The following is a 16,970-nucleotide window of genomic DNA, read 5'->3' on the forward strand; positions in this document are numbered from 1 at the left end:
GAAGCACAGTTAGAGGACAGCTGAAACACAGTTAGAGGACAGCTGAAGGACAGCTGAAGCACAGTTAGAGGACAGCTGAAGGACAGCTGAAGCACCGCTAGAGGACAGCTGAAGCACAGCTAGAGGACAGCTGAAGCACAGCTAGAGGACAGCTGAAGCGCCGCTAGAGGACAGCTGAAGCGCCGCTAGAGGACAGCTGAAGCGCCGCTAGAGGACAGCTGAAGCGCCGCTAGAGGACAGTTAGAGGACAGCTGAAGGACAGTTAGAGGACAGCTGAAGCACAGTTAGAGGACAGCTGAAGCACAGCTGAAGGACAGCTGAAGCACCGCTAGAGGACAGCTGAAGCACAGCTAGAGGACAGCTGAAGCACAGCTAGAGGACAGCTGAAGCGCCGCTAGAGGACAGCTGAAGCGCCGCTAGAGGACAGCTGAAGCGCCGCTAGAGGACAGCTGAAGCGCCGCTAGAGGACAGCTGAAGCGCCGCTAGAGGACAGTTAGAGGACAGCTGAAGGACAGTTAGAGGACAGCTGAAGCGCAGCTAGAGGACAGCTGAAGCGCAGTTAGAGGACAGCTGAAGCACAGCTAGAGGACAGCTGAAGCACAGCTAGAGGACAGCTGAAGCACAGTTAGAGGACAGCTGAAGCACAGCTGAAGGACAGCTGAAGCACAGCTGAAGGACAGCTGAAGCGCAGCTAGAGGACAGCTGAAGCACAGCTGAAGCACAGCTAGAGGACAGCTAGGGGACAGCTAGAGGACAGCTAAGGCCTAAGAAGATAGACCCTCCGCTCTGCGCTCGTTCTCATTCGTTAAATAAAAAAATAAAAAATAGCTAAGCTTGGAAAGCAAAGACACACACACACACACACACACACACACACACACACACACACACACACACACACACACACACACACACACACACACACACACACAGAGGGTAAAGGCATGGATACGTTTACAATAGCTATGTTATGGAAGATGGAAGGGCTTTATCCTGGATGGATGGATGGTCATGGATTAGATAGTGTTAAGGGGGGGGTCTGCTGTCAATCATTGGTTCAGGTAACCCACGGCAGCCTCTCTCTACATATATAATGCAATGGTTTACATCTATAAAACATTAACCCATTGTTGTTGCCTCCCATCGGTTGTAGATTGTGTCATTCTGCTGTCTTGTCAGTGTGCCATGGTCACAGTGGCCTGGTTATATGCCACATTAAATGTTGTGGGAGAACGTAATGCACTTGTGTTGGCGCTCGCTCGCACGTACACACACACACACACACTCACATAACACACACAATACAAGATTAGAAAAGGAACAAAAGTCTTCTACAAAGCATTACAGTGTATCCAATTGTTGAAATGGTTTGGAAACCCTTGTCTTTGTTTTGACAGGTGACGTACAGAGACAGGTCTCTGTCTGGTTACTTACTGGGCGTAGTGGACGTGACAGCCCCAGCAGCAGCATCACAGAAGCCTGCCGAATCCACACACCATGATGGCTCTTCTGCTCAGCCTCAGGACGTCCCCTCTGCAGGGGCACCTCTCTCAGGTCCGCCAGTTGTTGATTCTCCTATACAGCCTGCTATGTGACAGTTTGATTCTCTTATACAGCCTGCTATGTGACAGGTTGATTCTCCTATACAGCCTGCTATGTGACAGGTTGATTCTCCTATACAGCCTGCTATGTGACAGGTTGATTCTCCTATACAGCCTGCTATGTGACAGGTTGATTCTCCTATACAGCCTGCTATGTAACAGGTTGATTCTCCTATACAGCCTGCTATGTGACAGGTTGATTCTCCTATACAGCCTGCTATGTGACAGGTTGATTCTCCTATACAGCCTGCTATGTGACAGGTTGATTCTTCTATACAGCCTGCTATGTAACAGGTTGATTCTCCTATACAGCCTGCTATGTGACAGGTTGATTCTCCTATACAGCCTGCTATGTGACAGGTTGATTCTCCTATACAGCCTGCTATGTGACAGGTTGATTCTACTACACAGCCTGCTATGTGACAGGTTGATTCTCCTATACAGCCTGCTATGTGACAGGTTGCCTAGTGTCTCTAACTCTTACTGACTGATGTGGAAGGGAAGGGAGAGAGGGGGGGAGGCAGAGAGTGAGAGGAAGGGAGAGAGAGACAGAGAGAGATAGGGATGGGGGGGGGAGGGGGAGAGAGGGATTGGGGGGGGTTGAGGGAGGGGCAGAGCGAGATAAGGGATGGAGAGAGAGAGAGAGGGGGAGGGATGGATGGAGAGAGAGGGATTGGGAGGGGAGAGAGGGGCAGAGCAAGATAAGGGATGGAGAGAGAGGGGGGGAGAAGAGGGATAGAGAGAGGGGGAGGGAGAGAGAAAGAAGGATGGAGAGAGGGGGGGAAGAGGGAGAGAGCGAGAGAGAAAGAGGGGTTGGGAGAGAGCGAAAGAGAGAGGGTGCGGGAGAGACCGAGAGAGAAAGAGTGAGGGGGGAGGGAGAGAGCAGTTCAACAGATAGAGTGTGACCGCTGAATAATGTCGTCTATCTTTCAATCATTAATAGGTCTAGACTTAAGGCCTAGGCTATAGTGCACCTGCTGAAGAAACACACACACACACGACCTGGTGATGGGATGCAGAAACACACACTATGGGAGTAGGAGAAATATGTAAATGAACATTACAGCGTGGGAATTTTACGGCTGGGAACGATTCATTGGCTAACTCTCACTGCAGAGTTGCCGATAGAGAATAAACATGAGTTTTGAATGAATTGTGTTTTTGTCTCGCTCTCTACAGAGTCATCGGCAGTACTCAGAAATATAATGCAAATCAAGTCGATCATATTAATCGGTGACGAGGAGTTTGTGCCCCATCATATAATGGACCGCTACTGGGACAGTCTTATACAGACACACACTGACGACTGGCTGTTTTAAACTGAACGGAGAGACCGAAGACAATGTTATTCATGTTATATTTCCTTGTTACTGTATCAGCGTTACTTAACACTGTTATCAATGTTGTAATGAAACTCTACTGAGACATTATCACACTGACAACTGGCTGTTTTAAACTCTTTATACCCCATGGAGACACTGAGGACTCATATTAATGTATGATTCATTGTTATCAATGTTATAATTCAAGAAGTACAAGTGGGTGTTTTTAGAATGAACTCTTTATCCCACAAAGAGAACTGGACACTCTAGGGCAACTGATGTTATAATTAAGCAATAAGGCACGAGGGGGTGTGTTATATGGGCAATATACCGAGGCTAAGGGCTGTTCTTAATCACGACGCAATGAAGAGTGCCTGGACACACCCCTTAGCCGTGTTATATTGGCCATATACCACAAACCCCTGAGGTGCCTTATTGCTATTATAAACTGGTTACCAACGTAATTAGAGCAGTTAAAAGTAAATGTTTTGTCATACCCGAGATATACGGTCTGATATACCACGGCTGTCAGCCAATCAGCATTCAGGGCTCGAACTACCCAGTTTATAATGACTCTTATGTTACACTAATGTTATAATGTAATGTTTTAAAAATGACTGTTATTTGAACACTCATCAATGTTATGATTTATTGATATTCAAGCCTATCAAAGTAGTTCTATGACGTCACCTTTATAGGTTCATTTGTTCTTCTCACGGTTGTGTTTTTCTCCTTAGTGTTGTTATTGTGAAGCCTCATTGGTTCTTGTGAAGCCTAATTGGTTCTTGTGAAGCCTAATTGGTTATTGTGCAGCCTAATTGGTTATTGTGCAGCCTAATTGGTTATTGTGCAGCCTAATTGGTTATTGTGCAGCCTAATTGGTTATTGTGAAGCCTAATTGGGTCTTGTGAAGCCTAATTGGTTCTTGTGAAGCCTAATTGGTTCTTGTGCAGCCTAATTGGTTCTTGTGCAGCCTAATTGGTTCTTGTGCAGCCTAATTGGTTATTGTTTTTGTGTAAAGTAAAGTTGATCCAAATGTGGAACAGGCTCTTTGTAATTCCATTATTATTGGACCTGGTTTAGACGTCCACAACAAGTTTAATTTTCTTAAGTAAACCATAATTGGATATTATGTTATTGTTAATTGACAGTAAAAAAAAAAAATCTAAAGTGTTTAATAAAGAAAATTAAGTAATTATTGAATAAGAAAATTGTTGAATGTGTCCATTTGCTTATTATTTATGAGTGGTGTCTGGTTTGCCTCAGTTTGAAGCATCTAAGAAAGATGTGAAACATAAAACTTAATGTAATTTTCCGTAGTTCGGCCAGTGTGTGTGTGTGTGTGTCACTGCTATGAGTCAGTGCCAGCAGTGGGCGGAGAACTTGACTTTCGCTCGTGTCTCCGTGACTGCCTGCAGTGTATGTGTGTCTTCCCCCCCTCTCTCTCTCGCACTCTGCCAAACCTCCCCTCCAAGCCATCGAGCGCCAGAGGTCCAGAGAGAGAGAGAGGGAGACAGACAGGACTCATGACTGTGCTGAATTTTCCGAATCAAGTTCCTTCACAAATGTGGTAAGTATTTTTCTGTGTCCTCTGCCTTTGTAAGTATTTGTTGTGCTTTACAGTAATAGCCTGTGATTGACAGATTTTTTTTTTACCAGGAGCAAACTTAAGATCTCCTCTACAGCAGATGCTTAAAGTCTTACATCTTTTGGTATATAGAATATTTTTGGACAGAAAAAGTTTTTCAGTGAAGTGTGGGGATAATTTTTAACCACCTTCATTTCCAGGTTATTCTGACTTTTCCCTCTTCTTGTTTTGCTCTAGCAGCACATTAATAGATATTTTTGTCCGACATTACGTTTTGCCTGGCATGAATGTTTAATTTGACTCAAAAGTGATAAAACATTGATTACTAGTAGCGCTGTTTAGGTTAGTCAAGTATGTCATGAGAGCTTTTAGCTTACTGAATTAAAGGTTTATGTGACTACGTCCCTGTAATGAAAATGTATATTCATATCTGTACTACTAGGTTATAATTCAAGATACATGTTACTTGCTGTGTGTTTTAATTTATAATTCAAGATACATGTTACTGCTGTGTGTATTTAATTTATAATTCAAGATACATGTTACTGCTGTGTGTTTTAACTTATAATGTAATTCAATTACTTTTTAATGACTTTAACTTTTGCGTGTATTGTGCAGCGTAAAACTGTTTTTCTCTCTGTAGGCTGTCTAGTGAGACTTTGGAAAACTTTTTGATGGCACGTAATAGAAACTCAAAGACATCTTTAGCGTGCAAGGTATGTACCTTTAGCTTTGAAATGAGTACTGGTCTATTTCCCTGCTGTGTTTATTTAAATATTGGGCTGTCAGACTCCACCCCACAGTTTAGGAACACAGTATATCTTGTTCCGTGACAGGACGGTACATTAAAGGACCTTTTTCCACGAGTGTGTGTCTGCACATACGCGCGTTGTTGCGCGTGGCACAGAACTGTTACATGAACACGATACCCCCGTATGAATATGTCTTAATGCATGTTTGTAATCACACAGCTATTATAGATCATATTACTGTAGAGAGAGAGAGCGAGAGAGACCATAATGCCTGTATGTTATCACACAGCTAATAGTCATTTATCATTGTTTTATTGTCTTGTCTTCTCTCAGCAGAATGAAAATAAGATGTCTCACGCAGCTAATAGTCATTTATGTCATGTTGTTGCCCCCTCGCTACAGACTGAAGACTATACGCTTAAAGATGCACTGTGTAGAAATCTCTCCGGCATTTCCTGGTTGCTAAAATTCTAATAGTTTGCCTAATTTCAGTTTGTAACATAATACATAAGTATAGTATAGAGAATCATTGTACCATCTAAACTGCTGTGAAATATATATTTAAATAACAAAAAATATTGTATTTTCAGCTGTTTGAAACTGATGTACAAAAACGAAAGTAAAAGATGCTAAAATAAAACTAAAGAACAGAAACATAAAACTGGTGCACATAGAATTGATCTACCGCTTCTTAGACTTGCTTTCGATGACAGATCTATAAGTCATATTTCTACGTGAATTTGGTAGGTCGCCCAATTAGTTACATATTGCCTCTTAAAAGAGTAACTTTCATAATTTACATTTTTTATTTTATTGAAAAACAGATGTTTAAGGCATAGTTATAGTGAAACACCTCAATTCTGATCTTTATTTTGACAGTTCATTGCAAAACTGATACATTTTGGTCTTGAGTAGTAAATCTAGCTCTTGTTGCCTGTAGCGCAGCACTTCCCAAACTAGGGGTTGCGGCCCCATGTGGGGTCAGCTGATATGAAAATGGGGTGGCGGGAGAATTTCTAAAATCCTGGTAAAAAAATATAATACAAAATAAAATATTATTAGATCGTCTGTCTCTCAAAATCATTGTAATGAGATTAACCTTAAAAATCTAAATGGCCACACTTGACCTTTCAACTTGAATCATTCCTATAGTAAATGGCTAAGCCGCTACGGTATGAGACTTAATATTACAGGCCACCATTCATATGGTAAAAATAATGTGTGGGGAGGCAGAGGCACAGAAACTCACATAAATACATTTGTCAGATAACAGTGTGAAACTAAGAATGTATGCTATAGTTAGCGTTCAACAGGAAACTGACTGATGACTCAACCCTCCTTATGCTCTCCAAATGGACGTTAGCTGTGAGGGCCGAGATACCAATGCATTGACTTTAGTTCGCTACTTGTCGGGGGATGCTATTCATGAGGACATATTGTTCTGCCTCACGATTACCGAGCGTGAAACGGTACGGGATGTTCAGTGTGCTGCGTTGTTATATTGACGAAAATATTCATGGGATCGAATGGTGGGCTTTTGCACAGATGAGGCTCGATCGATCATAGGACGGCAGGCAGGCCTCTGCGCTCTAGTTATGCATGTGTGTCCCTCTGCCATATGGACACATTGTATGACACACCCACTGAGCTATAATGGTTTCACCGAGAGCAACTGGCGGCAAAAGAGCTGAGCGCAGAACTCGGAGATATGCTGCAGGTAACTTCGACTGTAAACTTGATCGCAAAACTGTGGAGAGATATCGGATCAGAGCATGACTGTTCTATTTCACTTGGCTTGGTGGTTATCGAGGTGAAGTGTTTAAATCTTTTTTGAATTGAGAGGAACTGTGGTCATTCACAATGGATGTAAAAAAATATATATATATATTTAAAAAAACAAGACTTGACTTTTTGTGTAATGAAAATAAAATGTGTCTCCTTGCCTACGTAACAGACATATTTTGTGAAACTGAACGCAAGCATGCAGGGGAAATACAAAACAATTCTACAGATGAGTGACGGAATCAGCGAAATCCGTTTGACTGTGATCCTGGCTCAGTTGACATCCCGGTAAGTGGAATCGAACAGCTGGTCGAGCTGTCACGTGGCCGAATGCTTCAGACCATGCATTCACGGGTCACTATGGAGGAAATTCGGTTCCTGACTCATAGGGAATAACGTGCCGTCTCCCTCTGAGCATTACAAGGAATGGTACGCTGATTTAGTGCTGTCTGCATTAAAAACAAATATCGATCCAGTTTGGATGTGACAGGAGAGATGAGATTCTCACTGTCGACCACGCCCCCTGACTTTGTGAACCTCCGTCGCAACATCCATCAAGCCCCCATTTCATTAGTGATGGTGAAATAACATTTTCAATTGACTCTCGTAGCCCCACGTGAAACGTATATGATGGTGAGTTGAGAATACAATCAGAAATATTGTTAGAATGTTTTGCAATTGACTGTCATAGGCCCCAATTAACATGCTTTTTTCCCCCAAATGGTTGTGGTCGCCAGAATTTTCAAATATCAAAATGGGGTCGTAGGCCAAAGCAGTTTGGGAACCCTTGGCCTAGCGCTTCAACTCTACCATTGAAATCGTAATGTAGAGACACATCTCAAGGGAGTGGTTCGGTGAGAAATACACTCCCTTCTAGACAGTGGCGTAAAGTACTTAAGTAAAAATAGTAGTTTTTGGGGGTTTCTGTACTTTACTATTTATATTTGGAACAACTTTTACCTCACTACATTCCTAAAGAAAATAGTGCACTTTTTACTCAATACATTTTCCCTGTCACCCAGAAGTACTCATTGCAATTTGAATGATTAGCAAGACCGGAAAATGGTCAAATTCACGCACTTATTAAGAGAATGCCCCTGGTCATCCCTACTACCTATGTTCTGATGGACTCAGTAAACACACATGCTTTGTTTGTAAATTATGTCTGAGTGTTGGAGTGTGCCCCTGGCTATCCGTAAAAAAAAATAAGAAAATGTGCCTTCTGGCTAAGGCACATTTCCGCATATGACCAAATTCAAGGTTTTTCGCTTACCGTTTCATACACATCTATGTGGTTATACGAAGAAGAATAAAAAATATGTAGACTTTTAGGATTATACATTTATATTTTTAGCTACATCCGTCGTAACAAGAAATCGATGACGACTGTGGTCATGTTAACTCGCTAACAGTTGGCTCATCATAGGTCAGTGGCTGTGCGTTTTAATCCCACATGAGGCAGATATCATCCCCCCCCCCCCCCCCCCAAATCCTTTATTTACAATATCCATCCAGTTCCCACACGTTTATAATTCTGAAAAGTGAAAGCCTACCTGTGAGATGGGTCGCCCTGGTAATAGTTGTAGGTTTTTATACAGTACCAATCTGTGAGTTAATTTAACCATTGGGAAAAGAGCTACTGTGTAAATACTGCTGCAATGTAGGTTGGTTTGAATTGAGCCCCTAATCTTAATTTTCAAGGTGATGATTGCACTTTTCTTCCCTACACAATTGCAAGTGGCAATAGATGTCAGGAACGAGCAGCCTTACCACAGTGAGCTAACTGTCCACGGCAGTATTTGCTTGCGATGTACATTTATTTAATTATCAGAGCATGGCAGTAGACTTCTGGTAAGTATGTTTACCCACCCCCCAAAAATGTATATTCATGATAAATTCCCTCCCACAACTTCTCACCTGAATGGATTTTATTATTATTATTGAAAGCGTTGGGCAAAGTCTGAAATGGGTTAGTTAACCTAATAACATGCTTTTCTTATTAAACTTATGTTAATAACTTAGTGACATCATAGTCTTATGTTTGTTACAGTGCATTTGTTCATTGACGCTGTTCATGTTTCTTCTTCTTCTGCAGAATGAAAATAAGATGTGCCCTGTTCCATAAATTGACACAGAGGTGCTTCCTGTTGTCCCTGGCCCTGCTGCTGCTGTGTCTGCTGAAGCTGTTCTATGCTAAAGTAACTCTGAGGAACAGTTTCTACATCGAGCCCTATGGAATCACAGACCGCTCCTCACAGAACCCCAAACACCAGTACAACATCAACTGCACTGCCATCTACCAACTGGACCCTGTGGAGGTAGATTTATAGATTGAATTTATTTGACAATTTTAAATATGTAAAAAAATATATATATATATATTTCATAATAACTATAAAGGATAAGATGGTAAAGTCATATATTTTTCCATTATGATCCTTGTGTCAAAGGTAGGGAAGTCATTGGAGATCAGACGCAAAGTCATTGTGGACTTGGAGGATGACCGCCTCGTGTCTTTAACCTCAGACTGTGAGAGGTACTTGTGCTTTCTGTACAGTACTTTTGTAACTTGCCTTTGTTTTCTATGTATTTATTTTGACTGTGAATTTATTGTGACTATTTTTAATGTTGTGAGTATTTTGTAAGTGTTTTTCTATGGCTGTAAGGATGACAGCCTAATTTCCCCCTTTGGTGATTTATAAAGTACTATCGCATCGCTCATATCTTCTAACCTCAGGTACATCGAGACGAGAGGATATGACGTCATCCCAGTGTCGGAAGAGGAGCGGGGGTTCCCGCTGGCGTACTCCTTGGTGGTGCATAAGAACGCTGCCATGGTCGAGAGGATCTTCAGGGCCACCTATGCCCCTCACAACCTCTACTGCATTCACTATGACCAGAAGGTAGGGTCGGCAGCCAGGTAGCCTAGAGTAGGGAGGGCAGGTATCCTAGAGAAGGTAGGGCCGGCAGCCAGGTAGCCTAGAGAAGGTAGGGCCGGCAGCCAGGTAGCCTAGAGAAGGTAGGGCAAGTAGCCTAGAGAAGGTAGGGCCGGCAGCCAGGTAGCCTAGAGAAGGTAGGGCCGGCAGCCAGGTAGCCTAGAGAAGGTAGGGCCGGCAGCCAGGTAGCCTAGAGAAGGTAGGGCCGGCAGCAAGGTAGCCTAGAGAAGGTAGGGCCGGCAGCAAGGTCGCCTAGAGAAGGTAGGGCCGGCAGCCAGGTAGCCTAGAGAAGGTAGGGCAGGTATCCTAGAGAAGGTAGGGCCGGCAGCCAGGTAGCCTAGAGAAGGTAGGGGCGGCAGCAAGGTAGCCTAGAGAAGGTAGGGCCGGCAGCAAGGTAGCCTAGAGAAGGTAGGGCCGGCAGCAAGGTAGCCTAGAGAAGGTAGGGCCTGCAGCCAGGTAGCCGAGAGAAGGTAGGGCCGGCAGCCAGGTAGCCGAGAGAAGGTAGGGCCGGCAGCCAGGTAGCCTAGAGAAGGCAGGTCGGCAGCCTAGAGAAGGTAGGGGAAAATCAGAGGGGATTTGTGCTGACTACTTGAGGGTTTTTAGTGATGTTTGTGTGTATTAGGAAGAGTTGGGTACAGCAGCAGACACATTTCTGTCTCCTATATGGATTATTGATAGGCGTCTTCTTATCCCTCTAGTCCTCTCAGAGCTTCATAGCAGCCATGAGGAACTTGGCTCACTGCTTCCCCAACCTCTTCCTAGCCTCCAAGCTGGAGTCAGTGCAGTACGCCCACATCACACGGCTTAACGCCGACCTCAACTGCCTCAACGACCTGTTAGAAAGGTCAGAGGTCAAGTGGAAGTATGTCATCAACCTCTGCGGCCAGGACTTCCCCCTCAGGTAACCCCCCCCCCCCTCCACACTTTTACAGATGATCTTACTCATCGTATAATTGTTTTCATAATGTCTTATTGTCACACACACTGGATAGATGTAGTGAAATGTGTTGTTTTACAGGGTCAGCCATAGTAGTACGACGCCTCTGGAGCCAATTAGGGTTAAGTGCCTTGCTCAAGAGCACATCGACAGATTATAGTCCTAGTCCTTATCTGTAGTCTTTTAAAATCGTTCTTATAGTCATATACTCCTGAAATGGCACCCCTACTCTGGTCCGTAGTACACAGTATAGTCTTTATCTGTAAAGTCTTGAAAAGCACTGTACAAATGAAATGTATGATAATGATTGTTATTATCATTAGGTCGAACGGTGAACTGGTGTCGGAGCTGCAGGCGCTGAAAGGTGCCAACATGCTGGAGACCTCCCGTCCCAGCGAGCTGAAGAAACAGCGCTTCCGTTTCCAGCACCAGCTGAAGGATGTGCCCTACGAGTACCGCCGCTTACCCGTCCGAACCACCCAGGCCAAGGCGCCGCCTCCACACGGCATTGAGATGTTCATCGGCAGCGCCTACTTCGTCTTGTCCCGTGACTTTGTCCATTACGTCGAAACCAGCCGGGTGGCGAGGGACTTCCTGGAATGGTCAGCTGACACTTACTCTCCGGATGAACACTTCTGGGCGACGTTGACGAGAATCCCCGGTGTACCGGGAGAGATCTCCCGGTCTGCCCCAGATGTAACAGACTTGAAGAGTAAGACACGTCTGGTGAAATGGAATTATCTGGAAGGGTCTCTGTACCCTCCCTGCACTGGGACTCACATGAGGAGTGTCTGTATATATGGGGCTGCAGAGCTGCGATGGTTGCTAAACTATGGCCACTGGTTCGCTAACAAGTTTGACCCCAAAGTTGACCCGGTGCTTATCAAGTGCTTGGAGGAGAAATTGGATGAGAAACGTAGGCAATGGGAAAACACGGTGCAGAATTGAAAAGGAAAAACTACTGTAAATGAAATGGGAGAATCAGTTCATTTGTTGGTTTATATGGAAGATATACCCAGCCTGCAGATGAGGTACTTTGTTCCTCTATCAACTAACTGCAAGGAATAAGTCAAATTCTGCAGTAGCCTTACAAAAAATAACTTTTTATGTCTATTGAATACGAGTTCAAACTAGTTGAATCCCCCCTGAAAATGAAGTGTTGAAGTTTAATTGAACTGTTCGAATAAAAGGCGTCGCCCAACTGTTCTTTAATGATGTCCAAGATGGATCTTTCAGAGGATAGTGAAACAAGACGATCAATGGCCAAAATATCTACACTGCTTGTTCTGTCACGGATATCGCAAAGAACTTGTCACATGTTGCAATAACACCTAATGGAATGTCTCATCTTGATACCAGATCCAATGAGAAATGCATGTAGATTGAATAGACGGTCATTTATGTTATTCTCTAAGATGTTGTCACGTAGGTAAAATGTTAAGCTCTTTACCAAACCAACAATACCAAAGACACTCAACTTTAACAAAACGGCACATCAAAGCTGGATGTCAGGTTTTTATACATTTTCATGGAAACACTTTTTTTTGTATTAGTATTAAGAATTAGTATTTTAGTATTTATCATCTAAATTATAGTATATATTTGTAGAGAAGGGAGTTTGATACAGGAGTAATGCAACAAGGTTTATATCTCTAAGTATAAATTATTTGTTTCTTAATAAATCTATCTCTCTGAATAGTTTCTTAAGGCATAATTCATGAAGTGGTTTTACTTGGTCACTATATCTTGTTCCCTACCCTAGCTCACTGTCTATCCATAAGTAGGAATTACACTATATCTTGTTCCCTACCCTAGCTCACTGTCTATCCATAAGTACATACACTATATCTTGTTCCCTACCCTATCTCACTGTCTATCCATAAGTACATACACTATATCTTGTTCCCTACCCTAGCTCACTGTCTATCCATAAGTACATACACTATATCTTGTTCCCTACCCTATCTCACTGTCTATCCATAAGTACATACACTATATCTTGTTCCCTACCCTAGCTCACTGTCTATCCATAAGTAGGAATTACACTATATCTTGTTCCCTACCCTAGCTCACTGTATCCATAAGTAGGAATTACACTATATCTTGTTCCCTACCCTAGCTCACTGTCTATCCATAGGTACATACACTATATCTTGTTCCCTACCCTAGCTCACTGTCTATCCATAAGTACATACACTATATCTTGTTCCCTACCCTAGCTCACTGTCTATCCATAAGTACATACACTATATCTTGTTCCCTACCCTAGCTCACTGTCTATCCATAAGAGGGCATACACTATATCTTGTTCCCTACTCTAGCTCACTGTCTATCCATAAGAGGGCATACACTATATCTTGTTCCCTACCCTAGCTCACTGTCTATCCATAAGAGGGCATACACTATATCTTGTTCCCTACCCTAGCTCACTGTATCCATAAGTAGGAATTACACTATATCTTGTTCCCTACCCTAGCTCACTGTCTATCCATAAGTACATACACTATATCTTGTTCCCTACCCTATCTCACTGTATCCATAAGTAGGAATTACACTATATATTGTTCCCTACACTAGCTCACTGTATCCATAAGTAGGAATTACACTATATCTTGTTCCCTACCCTAGCTCACTGTCTATCCATAAGTACATACACTATATCTTGTTCCCTACCCTAGCTCACTGTATCCATAAGTAGGAATTACACTATATCTTGTTCCCTACTCTAGCTCACTGTCTATCCATAAGTACATACACTATATCTCGTTCCCTACCCTAGCTCACTGTCTATCCATAAGTACATACACTATATCTTGTTCCCTACCCTAGCTCACTGTCTATCCATAAGTACATACACTATATCTTGTTCCCTACTCTAGCTCACTGTCTATCCATAAGAGGGCATACACTATATCTTGTTCCCTACCCTAGCTCACTGTCTATCCATAAGTACATACACTATATCTTGTTCCCTACCCTAGCTCACTGTCTATCCATAAGTACATACACTATATCTCGTTCCCTACCCTAGCTCACTGTCTATCCATAAGTACATACACTATATCTTGTTCCCTACCCTAGCTCACTGTCTATCCATAAGTACATACACTATATCTTGTTCCCTACCCTAGCTCACTGTCTATCCATAAGAGGGCATACACTATATCTTGTTCCCTACCCTAGCTCACTGTCTATCCATAAGTACATACACTATATCTTGTTCCCTACTCTAGCTCACTGTCTATCCATAAGAGGGCATACACTATATCTTGTTCCCTACTCTAGCTCACTGTCTATCCATAAGAGGGCATACTCTAAGACCTATATAATACCTGAAGTTTAATGTGATAAGTAGGCTTTGTACTGTATTGAGGTAAGTGTTTTGGTGTTGTGTTTTGGGGTAGACTCACTGTTATATGCTGTTATTCCCCTCACACTGCCTGCTGCAGTTGTACTTGTACTTCTTGATACAAACTGGTGTTTTAATCTCCTCTGTGACAGAGGAGCCCAGAGCTCTCAAGACTGAGGACTCTGCAGCACTAATATACATCAACTCTGCATTGGCCGGTCGGGAGGAGACCAGCCACTACAGCTCAGGCTGCCTAGTGTCTGGTCTACACTCAAATCAAATGTATTTATAAAGCCCTTCTTACATCAGCTGATATCTCAAAGTGCTGTACAAAAACCCAGCCTAAAACCCCAAACAGCAAGCAATGCAGGTGTAGAAGCACGGTGGCTAGGAAAAACTCCCTACACTCTGACTCCTGGCACAGTCCTCAGAGTGCAGTTAGAGAGGAGTGAGGGAGGGAGGGATGGAAGGGGGAAAGGAGGGAGGGGGGAGCCTCTCCTACCACTGGCAGCCAAGAAAGTAATGTCTCCCCTACGGCCTGCAAAGTTAAACAGATGACACAGCTCAGCCCTGCTGCTGTTACCAAGCCAATGCTGATGTAGTCGGAAATGTGATCATTTGTGATGCTATGGAGCTCGTGAATCTTAATATGCCAGGTTACCACAACAAAATAATGTAGCAGATAGCAGGACAAGTTGTTGGTTTGTGTTGCAGACATGGCCGGCTGGCTGGCTGGCTAACTGACTGGCCCGGCTGACTGGCTGGCTGGATGGCTGGCTGGTTGGTACTATGCTCCACTGTGTCAGTCAGGTGTCGTCGTCTCATAGTGGGACTCTTAGGCTGCGTCCCAAATAGTACCCTGTTCCCTATACAGTTCCCCCACAGGGCCCTGGTCAAAAGTAGTGCCCTATATAGGGTACCATTTGGGACACACCCTGAATGGAGTGATGGTAGAGAGGGCGTCAAATGGAAAACATCTTGTCCCCTAGGACATCACGTCTACACACAGTGAGCAGTGATAGAGCTTCTTAAAGCCCATTTGGTTTTTCCTGGTTATAGAAATTATTTTTTAATAATGGACCAAATTTGACTTCCAGTAATTGAATATGTAGTATTTCACGTGATGTCTAACCAGCCATGTTATTTATGGACTGTAATACTAGCTGCTAGCTACCTCACTGCTACATTATTTGTTGTGTGTGACAGCTGAATATTACTAGTATTACTACTAATCACAGGAGACTGCTGAGGGGAGGAATGGTATAAAACACATGAAAACCAGTGTTTGAGGTCGATATCATTCCATTTATTCCGTTCCAGCCATTACAATGAGCCCGTCCTCCCCAATTAAGGTGCCACCAACCTCCTGGGATGTATCTGCTTCGAAACGATCGTACTATAGTGCAGTATCTCTGATCACCCAGCGCACTCTCAGATCACCCTGCAGTCTTTATCTCCCTGCAGTATCTGTAATCTCCCTGCAGTCTCGCTGATCTCCCTGCAGTATCTGTAATCTCCCTGCAGTCTCTGTAATCTCCCTGCAGTCTCGCTGATCTCCCTGCAGTCTCGCTGATCTCCCTGCAGTCTCTGTAATCTCCCTGCAGTCTCGCTGATCTCCCTGCAGTCTATATGATCGCCCTGCAGTCTCTGTAATCTCCCTGCAGTCTCGCTGATCTCCCTGCAGTCTCGCTGATCTCCCTGCAGTCTCGCTGATCTCCCTGCAGTCTCGCTGATCTCCCTGCAGTCTATATGATCTCCCTGCAGTCTATATGATCGCCCTGCAGTCTCTATGATCTCCCTGCAGTCTATATGATCTCCCTGCAGTCTATATGATCTTCCTGCAGTCTCTATGATCTCCCTGCAGTCTATATGATCTTCCTGCAGTCTCTATGATCTCCCTGCAGTCTCTGTAATCTCCCTGCAGTTTCGCTGATCTCCCTGCAGTCTCTGTGTCTGGCAGTTGTTAAACTGAACATTAACATTACAGTAGAGTTTTGATTAATGTGTGCGCACACACACACACACACTAACACACACACACACACACATGCACACGCACACACCCACAGGTGCCCAGATAAACCGTATATTGGAGTATTAATTCATGAGGAGACAAAGGTCGTTAAAAGGTCTCTAATTGGCCCCCAGGTGATCACCAGACAGGAAACAGCTGGTGTGAAGCTCACTGATTGGTCTGGTAATGGAGGGGATTCCCCCATATTTCTCTAATGTAAAGGTCCCTGAGCCATAAAAACATCCTGGTCACAGACTTATTTGTGCAGTTGGCAACACAGCACAAACAAATCTGCGACCAGGCTACCACTAAAAGACTTGAGATATAGCTAGTTTACCAAGGTGACAGTAGAACCAGCAATAAAGAACGGTTGCCATTAACAACAGACACCAATGTACTGCACACCGCCTTTAAGCTGTTTCAGGTGCAGCAGGTGTCAAATGCATAGAAAGAGAGAGAGGAAGCACGAGACAGGTGTCATGCATAGAAAGAGAGGGAGAGAGGAGAGGTGTCATGCATAGGAAGAGAGGGAGAGAGGAGAGGTGTCTTGCATAGGAAGAGAGGAGAGGTGTCATGCATAGGAAGAGGGAGAGAGGAGAGGTGTCATGCATAGAAAGAGGGAGAGAGGAGAGGTGTCATGCATAGGAAGAGGGAGAGTGGAGAGGTGTCATGCATAGAAAGAGAGAGGG

The 16,970-nt window shown here is 43.7% G+C and overlaps 2 protein-coding genes across 5 annotated transcripts in view; both read left to right on the forward strand.

The window, feature by feature from the left end:
- Window positions 1-4,232, forward strand: part of LOC129826645 (uncharacterized) — a 53,223-nt gene extending 48,991 nt beyond the window's left edge. For 2 of the 3 annotated variants that reach the window (XM_055887599.1, XM_055887598.1), the window contains exons 21-22: window positions 1,398-1,554; window positions 2,781-4,232. In XM_055887599.1, the coding sequence (XP_055743574.1) occupies window positions 1,398-1,554; window positions 2,781-2,920 (297 nt within the window). In that variant the 3' untranslated portion in view covers window positions 2,921-4,232. The remainder of the gene's footprint in view (window positions 1-1,397; window positions 1,555-2,780) is intronic. The other variant, XM_055887600.1, reaches the window with a different exon arrangement.
- Window positions 4,233-4,327: 95 nt separating this feature from the next.
- Window positions 4,328-12,130, forward strand: LOC129826651 (beta-1,3-galactosyl-O-glycosyl-glycoprotein beta-1,6-N-acetylglucosaminyltransferase 4-like). 2 transcript variants are annotated; one of them, XM_055887610.1, is made up of 7 exons: window positions 4,328-4,493; window positions 5,155-5,227; window positions 9,141-9,363; window positions 9,496-9,581; window positions 9,783-9,948; window positions 10,680-10,882; window positions 11,242-12,130. In XM_055887610.1, the coding sequence occupies exons 3-7, from the start codon at window positions 9,142-9,144 to the stop codon at window positions 11,864-11,866; spliced, it is 1,302 nt and encodes a 433-aa protein (XP_055743585.1). In that variant the 5' UTR covers window positions 4,328-4,493; window positions 5,155-5,227; window position 9,141; the 3' UTR covers window positions 11,867-12,130. The 2 variants fall into 2 exon arrangements, with proteins under 2 accessions (XP_055743585.1, XP_055743586.1); XM_055887611.1 differs by lacking the exons at window positions 4,328-4,493; window positions 5,155-5,227 and adding an exon at window positions 5,238-7,678.
- The last annotated feature ends 4,840 nt before the right edge of the window (window positions 12,131-16,970 follow it).

The sequence above is a fragment of the Salvelinus fontinalis genome, chromosome 28 (assembly GCF_029448725.1).
Source record: "Salvelinus fontinalis isolate EN_2023a chromosome 28, ASM2944872v1, whole genome shotgun sequence".
Lineage (NCBI taxonomy): Eukaryota > Metazoa > Chordata > Actinopteri > Salmoniformes > Salmonidae > Salvelinus > Salvelinus fontinalis.